Raw genomic sequence first — 8,161 nt, 5'->3', positions numbered from 1 at the left:
CCCGCGGTCCCCCGGGTGCCGCTGCGGCCTCACCGGTAGCGCTGCGGGCGGCGGGAGTGCGGCGGGGCGGGCGCTCCGCGCGTTACATACGGCCCGCGCCCTATAAGAGCGCCGTGCGGGACGGAGCCGCCCGCAAGAGCAGCAGCAGCAGGAGGAAGAGGAGGAGGTAGAGGAGGTAGAGGAGGTAGGTGGTGGGAGGGGGTGGCACCCCCACCCCGGTCCCTGCGGCGGGGGGCTGCGAGGGGAGGATGCTTCCCACCTGCATTAACCCACGGTTTCCTCTACTCCACCCTGTTCCAGGGGCAGGAAAGTGCAGCCAGGTTCCCTCCTCGCCCCTCTTTCCCCCGCTGGAATTGCAGTTCTGATGTTTCAGTTTCCAGGGGACAGGATTTTTTTTTTCCAATGGAAAGTACCAATCTGCAGCCCTGAGCAGCCCAGCTAGGATTGCTGTTAGCCCCAGCTAGGATTGCTGCTGGCTCTGCCACCAGGAGTTTTTTGGCTGAGCACTCCCAAAAAAATCCTTTTATCTTGATTCATTCTGGAGCAGGAAAGTGGAGATTCTGTAAGGAGAAACTTCTGGGGCTTGGACAAACTTTCTGCCTCCTTTGTCTTTCCTCCAGATCCAGACTATTTTAAAATATAAGATTAACTTGTCTATTTCTGATGAACTGCTGATCCTTCCTTGGAGATGTTGCCAGTTTTCCCCTCTCCATATGCTGGGACAGAGGGACCCACAGGTCCCCTCTAAGATCACAACTTCAGTGTGGAGGATGCTTCCCAAGGTACAACAAGTTCAGTTTCTCCTGCTGTGAGCTTTTCCACTGAAGCTGCAAAAATGCCAAAGAGCTGCAAAAATGCTGGAAGAGCAATCAAGGGAGAAAGATGGACAGACTGCAAAAGAGTTGTTTCCCTGGAAGTTCTCTATAAAACAAGTCCCAGCTTACAGAAATGCAAACATCCATTGGTGTTGGGTGAAAGCTAAATTTAGATTTAACAAGACAGCATTCTCCATGCTCTGTTCTGGTTTTTAAAGTTTTAAACTCTGAAGACTTGTGTTTTGGTGAATATACACTTGGAAATATTTCCTGCTTCATTGTATCTCATAGGAGATTTGGGCAAAGGTACCAGGAACAAGTGGAATTCAAGCCATTATGATTTAATCTGTCCTAAGTTAAACTACTCATTTATTTCTTTTCTTGCAGCAGCTTTGACTGTTTTGTGGGTACTTTTGCTGGGCTTCAGGAGCATCAGGAATCAGCTGCAGCTCCTGCTTGCCAGGTAAATACACTTGAAGGCTGCCTTTCTCCAGGTTTGGTTTTCCAAGGAGTAAACCCAAAGCTGTTACAGCAAAATAACCCCAAAGAAGATTTTTAAGAGCACACGACAGCTCTGTCAGTCTGTAGCAGTCCAGCTAAATTCAGAGCCATTGTAAAATCCCAGTCTCTGTTCCACTCTTTGCTGTCGTTATCTGGGTTACTGGACAGAAAATTATTCTCAAACCAAATATTGCTTTAGGTATTGAAAAGCAATTCAGCTGCCTAAACAAACTGTTTTATGATAATTATTGTGATCCCCACTCATCTCCAGGGATTTGGGACCAGCTTTTTGTGGCTGAATTGCTCTGGGTTGGATCTTACCCAAAAATATGATTAAAACTGTTTTGGGAAAATGAGAATAAAATCACCTGCTCTGTACTGGAACAGAATAAAATACTGCTTGGGCATGAGTCAGATCAGCTCTGGCATTCCCTGAGTTTAGCAAACTTCCTGGGGCAGCTACATACAGAGAGGTTATTAAACAAGCAGAACAAGAGGACTAAGAATATTATCAGTTTTGGTAGAGAAGATCCAACCCAGGCACAGGAATAAGGTGTGTAATTGCTGGAAGTGGAGTGCCAGAGGAAGGTCAAGGTCATCTGTGTGAATTACACACACCTTTTAATTTTATAGAATTCAGCTTCCTTTAGCCTTGAGATGAGCTCACAGTTTTGAGTGTTCTTTGGACCCTCATGCTGGGAATAGAGGCTGCCTCTGGCCCCTCTCAGCCAAGTGCAGGACCAATCCTTCTTCTTCCTCCTTTGTCAGACCAGCAGATCCTGGGGAAAATCTTCTTGGAGGAAATGGGCAGGAATGGGAGAAACGGGTTTTGTTCCACTTGGCACTGCTGGCCCCTGGCTGGGGATCATTTTGCTATTGTGAAATCCGTGTTTTCAGTGGTTCCTTGTAACTTTGAAGGAAAATGCTTCTGCATTCTTTCCCCACGGGGAAGTTCCCCCAGTGGGCTTGGGCACTTCCACCCCAAAGAGGAGGGTGTGCAGGCAGGAGCTGCTCGACAGGTTCCTGCTCTGGGGCTGCTCCCCAAGGACAAGGGCTTGAGGCTCCTGGGGTGCCACAGCCCCTCGGGCTGCTGAGCCTGCCCCAGGCACCTCCTCTCCTGCACGGAGGGATTTGGGTGGCGTGTCCTCTGCTGGGAGTGCTCTGAGCGCTCTGCCCGCCCGCTCCTGGCAGCGTCACATTTCCTTGTCCCTCCGGGGACCCTTCAGGCGAGCCTCCCTCAGCTGCTTCTTCCAGAGCTGAGCCACCGCAGGCTGGAGGCGTCCAGGCAGGGCAGAGCAGGGTCCCCGCTGTCACCGCCTCTCTCCCGCAGGCTCCTGGAGGTGCAGGATGACTCTTTTCGATGGCGTCTACCCCTTCTACCCGCAGCAGAGGAAGGCTGCCGTGTTTGACATCAGCACCATCATAGTCACCGTGGTGTTCCTGACGCTGGCTTGCAGCTTCCTGCTCATCACCCCGGGCATCCGCGGCCGGGCGGTGCGTGACCCGGGCATGGGGGCTCTGGGTGCCCTGACCCTGGGCATGGGGGCTCTGGGTGCCCTGACCCTGGGCATGGGCGGCTCTGGGTGCCGGGACCCCAAGGATGGGGGCTCTGGGTGCCGGGACCCTCCCGGGCATGGGGGCTCTGGGTGCCGGGACCCTCCCGGGCATGGGGGCTCTGGATGCTGGGACCCCGGGCATGGGGGCTCTGGGTGCCGGGACCCTCCCGGGCATGGGGGCTCTGGGTGCCGGGACCTTGGGCATGGGGGCTCTGGGTGCAGGGACCCTGCCGGGGGTTCAGGGGGAGGCAGGAGGGCTGTTCCTGCTGCCTCATGTCCCACCTCTCCCCCTGCAGAGGCTGTACTGGACTCTCCGTGTTCTCCTCAGCCTCTTCGTGGGAGTGGTGATCGTCGGTAAGTGCAGGGCAGCTCTGGGGATGGGTGGCTCTGGGCAGCTCTGGGGATGGCTCAGGACAGCCCCCGGGATGGCTCTGGGGGAAGGATTGAACCCTGGAGCTGGGGGCACAACCACAGCTGGTCTTGGGGTCTTAGCCTTGCTCTTCAAAGCAGTCCCACAGCTTCCCAAAATGGCTTTCCCTTCCCTTCCTTTCCCCTTCCCTGGGGCTGAGGGTGCTTGGAGGTGCTCGTGGTTACTCCTGGGAGTTTTGCTGGTGTAACTCGAACAGCCCCAGCTCCATCAGGCTGCACAGCCCCATGTTCCTCCAGCTGTGCAGGAGGGTGCACAGGCAGGGTGCAGGAACAACCACAAAGGCATGGATGAAATGCAAAGAGCAGATTTATTCTCATTATCTCACCCTGCAGGGGACCCTCAGAGCAGCACTGGGTAGAGACAAGGAGGGAACAGGCACCAAGAAGCCCCAAACCTGCTGTGTTCACCTGTGTTGCAGGGATTTGTGCAGGTGTAGCTCACCGATGTCCTTTGATCTTCCCTTGTTCAATAAGTGCTCCACTTCCCCAACACACAAGGCTAGACAGTGCTCACTCTGATCTCTGGGTTTTTCTATACCCCACCTACACATTGGTTGATGTGTTTACAGTCCCCTCACCAGTTTTCCATTATTTCCCCCCACTCTGTGAGCCCTCTTGTGCTGCAGCTAGGTGTGTTTGGAGATTGTGAGGAGCCTTGCAGTGATTTGGAGGGAGCAGGTTGGAATAAAGCACAGGCAGGGCAGAGATTGCAGTGGTGGGGTAAAGACCTCTCAAGGAGCAAGGTCAGAGGAGATGAAGGAGAGGATTTCATTTGGTAAAAAACCAGGAAATCTTCTGTAATAACTGATGGTAGAAACCAGGCAGTGGGATTTCCAACTCAGGGCAACAGGATGGGTAAGAAAAGATGTACTGAGGGGACAGAAGATGCCAGGTGGCAAGAGAAACCAGCCCTGACCCTAAACCAAAGCATCCTTCCTGTTGTGAAGGACAAGATGGATTACAGGACTGCTCAGAGAGGGATGATGAAGGAGAGGGATAATGATGACCTGGAAGATTCAGCTCTGATTTGACCAGGCACCAGAATTAGGTGGCCAGACTGGGACCAGCTGTGGGGCACAGGGACCACCCCAGTGTGTGGGGGTGCCCAGGGTCTGGGAGATGCCACCAGAGCCACCTGAGAACCTGGTGCCAGGCTGGAGGTGGCAGAGGGGTGGAGGCCAGGGCTGTGGGACCATGCTCAGCCCTGCAGAGCCACAGCACCACTCTGGGGCAAGGCTGCAGTCGGGCTCTGCTCGGGCACAGGGAAGAACAAATTGTTCTGGAGGCAGCGTCAGAGTTTCCGTCTGGCAGCAGCAGGGCACACTCACCCCTGCAGCCAGAAAACATTCCTGTGGAGCTCCCACTGCATCAATGCCCTCACAAGTTGACTCAGCAACTGAACATTTTCTCAGGAAGGTTTTGCTCAGACTGACATCAAACCATCGACTTTACCTTCCCCGGTGGAAAACGAAGCCCACCGCAAAGTGGAAGTGCTTCCAAAAAGGATACCCTGTTCCCAAAAATATATACCAGAAAAACTTCCAATTTTTCTCTTTTACCCAGCTGGAATGACTGCCCAAGCTGTGATGGCACTTCCCACCCCTCTCCACCTTTCCTTTTGACAAGGACTTTTACTATTCACTAACAGTGCAATTCAGGGAGCTGGATGTGGGAAATGAGACTCACCCCTGTTCCTGTGGCTGACAGACAGGCTCATCTCTGAACCCTGGCTGGTGTGGTGCTTGCCATGGTGGGCAGCTTGCAGGGAAGTTCTGGAGAGGATGTCCAAGGAGGAATCAGATCAGGATGTCCATGCCTGGGGATCAGAGCTCCGCTGTTCCCGGATCCAGGGAGTGGATGCTTAGCAAGGGGAGGACCTGAGCTCTGAAGGGTGTGGGAGCTGGTTGGGGCACGTCCTGGTGGCTGAATCAGCATTCCTGCCCTCCTAACACTCCCTTCCAGTGCCATGGTGGGAATGCTGCCACTCACCTGTGATTCTCCCCTTGAGCACAGCAAAGCCTGGACCTGCTTTAACCCCAGCTTTATTTTTCCTGGCAGTTGTCCAGTTCACAGGGGACTGGCAGAGTGGCTGGGTGCAGGCAAACACCTCCTACAAGTCCTTCAGCCCCGTGCAGGTGAGCGCTGACATCGGGCTGCACATCGGCCTGGCCGGCGTCAACGTCACGCTCAGGGGTGAGTCTGGTGTCCCCATCCGCACCTCTGCAGGGGCCCCAGCAGCTCCACAGCTGCCCTGCAGGGCCCTTGGTGTGTCTGCAGGCCCCTGGGCCCTGCTGTGCCCGTGCTGCTGCTGCTGGCACTGCCCAGGGCTGGCACAGCAGGAGCTCAGCTGGTGCCTCCCGCAGGAAACCCAGTGGAGCAGATCAACGAGACCATCAACTACAACGAGCACTTTCCCTGGAGCTTTGGGGCAGATTATGACCACAGCTACAGCCAGGGGCTGCACAAGGGGCTGCCCAGCCCCATCCTGTACGTGGCAGAGAAGTTCAGCTCGCAGAGCCCCTGTGGGGTGCACAGGCAGTACCGCATCGCCGGGCACTACGCCTCAGCCATGCTCTGGTGAGCCCTCCTGTCCTGTCCTGCTGCCACCATGGGGGATGCAGGGGTGTGGGGAGCTTGGCTGCCCTTCCCCACGGCCTTTGGGATGGGTGGGATTGCATCCTGCCAGGAGGGAAGCTGTGTGCATGGAGGGGGCCCTGCCAGGCACTGTAGTCACTTTGGGATGAGCAGAGGAGGAGTCCTGGTTCCCCCTCCTGGTTCTCCCTGCTGGACAAATCCACGGGGTGGGCACAGGAGAGAGGAACCTGATGCAGGTCCCTGCTGTGGTGTGGTGATGGTGGCAGCAGTCCATCCCCATGGATGGAGTTGAAGCTGCTGCCCTTGGTGGCCCAGAGAGGCCCATGGAGACATGAACTCTCCCAGCCCTACCTGTGAGTGGATTTTGTATCTAAGGTTGGGATCAGGTGGGGAGAAGTTCCTGCTGCTGTTATTGTGGAGCTGATCTCGACTCTTTGGCAAGGTCAGAGATCTGTCAGTGCCCACTGGGGCTGGGGGAGAGCTGGTCCCAGCTGGCAGGGGATGGTCCCTTCCACCACGTGCTGGCCATCAGGAACCATTGCAGGGCTGTTCTCCCTGCTTGGGGTTTGACAGCGTGTGGTGGTGTTCACAGGGGTCTTAGGATGAGGGAAGAGATGAGGATCTGACTCCATGTTTCAGAAGGGCTTGATTTATTATTTTATGATATATATTATATTAAAACTATACTAAAAGAATAGAAGAAAGGATTTCATCACAAGGCTAGCTAAGAATAGAAAAAGAAAGAATGATAACAAAGGTTTGTGTCTGGGACAGAGAGTCTGAGCCAGCTGACTGTGATTGGTCATTAATTAGAAACAACCACATGAGACCAATCCCAGATGCACCTGTTGCATTCCACAGCAGCAGATAACCATTGGTTACATTTTGTTGCTGAGGCCTCTCAGCTTCTCAGGAGGAAAAATCCTAAGGAAAGGATTTTCCATAAAAGATGTCTGTGACAGACAGCAGGGACACAGAAACTAGGGAAGGAGCCTGGCAGTGCCATGGAACAAGAGCTCCTGGTCCATAGCTGAGGCTTTACTCTGTAGCCCAGCTCCTCAGCAAGTGCAGAGCTGCTGCACATGACCTTTGCCTGCTCCTGCACTCATCCCAGTCCTGGTGCTGCTCTCAGGGACCAGGCTGCCCCATGTGTGGAAGGGCAGGGATGCTCCAGATACACTGAGGGGGTTGCCACAGCCTCCTTGAGGCTGGTGCTGTCTGTGGGCTGAGCAATGGGAGGAGGAGATCTGGATGGAGCAATGTGAGCCTTGCACGTGCACTTGCTCAGCGTGGGGATTAGGGCTCATTCCTGCCTGCCCACAGAGCTTCTCCACCTCCTGCAGAGCTCTTGGAGCCCAGATTACTCCCAACACATGGAAATCCTCCCACAGAGCACCCACAGAGCACCCTAATCCATGGCACTCCTCCCATAGAGCACCCTATTCCATGACCACTCATCCCTTGGTCTCCTCTTGCCTCCAGGGTCGCCTTTTGCACGTGGGTCATCTCCAACATCCTCCTCTCCATGCCTGCCCTGGTTTATGGAGGATACATGCTCCTGGCCACAGGGGCCTTCATGATCTTCTCTCTGCTCTCCTTCTCCACCGTGAGGAACTCCCCAATGTGCCTGATCCAGATTGGGACCAGCACCCTGCACGTGGCCTATGGGGGATCCTTCTGGCTCATGCTGGCAATTGGTGAGAACATTGGGGTGCCCCAGGAAACATCACTGAGCCCCAGGGCTTCCCCCCCAGCTGGGAAGTGCAGCTCCCCAGAGCCCCAGCCTGGGCCTTGGAATGCAGATCATGGCAGAGGTGTGGGGAGGGGTGGGAAAAGGACAAACACCATCCTCATCTCAAGGCTTTCGTAGCTCCTGAGGTGCAAAGACACTGGGATCACCCTCCTGGGTTTTCAGACCTGTGCCTGGGCTTTAAGGACGCTCAGAACAGCTCATACCATGGAAGGCCACCTTCCATAAGAAAAGGCATTGTCCTCTGGCAGGGGACAATGCAAGGGGTGGGGACACTGCTGGGGTGACAGGACCCCAGTCAGAGTGTGGGTTTGTTCCCAGGCCTGCTCTGTTTCGTGGCTGGGATCACCATCGTGGCCATGCACCACTTCAATCTGGACCTGCTGAAAACTTTCTTTGATCTCCGTGAGGACAAAGCAGAGGAGGACCAGGAAATGCCTGAGGTGTTCATCAACCCTCACTTTGTGAGCAAGAGCCTGTCTCCTTCTGTGCCCACTGAAATCAACAGTGTCTAG

General features: G+C 54.8%; 1 protein-coding gene across 1 annotated transcript; it reads left to right on the top strand.

Annotated features, from left to right (window-relative positions):
• Positions 1–2,663: 2,663 nt before the first annotated feature.
• DUOXA2 (dual oxidase maturation factor 2) lies at positions 2,664–8,161 on the top strand. The gene is made up of 6 exons (XM_036389833.1): positions 2,664–2,810; positions 3,169–3,226; positions 5,360–5,494; positions 5,665–5,878; positions 7,379–7,593; positions 7,968–8,161. The coding sequence occupies exons 1-6, from the start codon at positions 2,664–2,666 to the stop codon at positions 8,159–8,161; spliced, it is 963 nt and encodes a 320-aa protein (XP_036245726.1).

Source organism: Molothrus ater, chromosome 13 (genome assembly GCF_012460135.2).
Source record: "Molothrus ater isolate BHLD 08-10-18 breed brown headed cowbird chromosome 13, BPBGC_Mater_1.1, whole genome shotgun sequence".
In the NCBI taxonomy this organism is placed as follows: domain Eukaryota; kingdom Metazoa; phylum Chordata; class Aves; order Passeriformes; family Icteridae; genus Molothrus; species Molothrus ater.
This window is presented reverse-complemented; position numbering and strand designations above follow the sequence as displayed.

What these genes read in the sequence shown, in the direction of transcription:
- DUOXA2 (XM_036389833.1), top strand. Translation starts at nt 2,664, where the DNA reads ATGACTCTTTTCGATGGCGTCTACCCCTTCTACCCGCAGCAGAGGAAG. An exon ending in TACGCCTCAGCCATGCTCTG is followed by an intron (nt 5,879 to 7,378) that starts GTGAGCCCTCCT and finishes TCTTGCCTCCAG; the next exon opens with GGTCGCCTTTTGCACGTGGG. An exon ending in CTGGCTCATGCTGGCAATTG is followed by an intron (nt 7,594 to 7,967) that starts GTGAGAACATTG and finishes GTTTGTTCCCAG; the next exon opens with GCCTGCTCTGTTTCGTGGCT.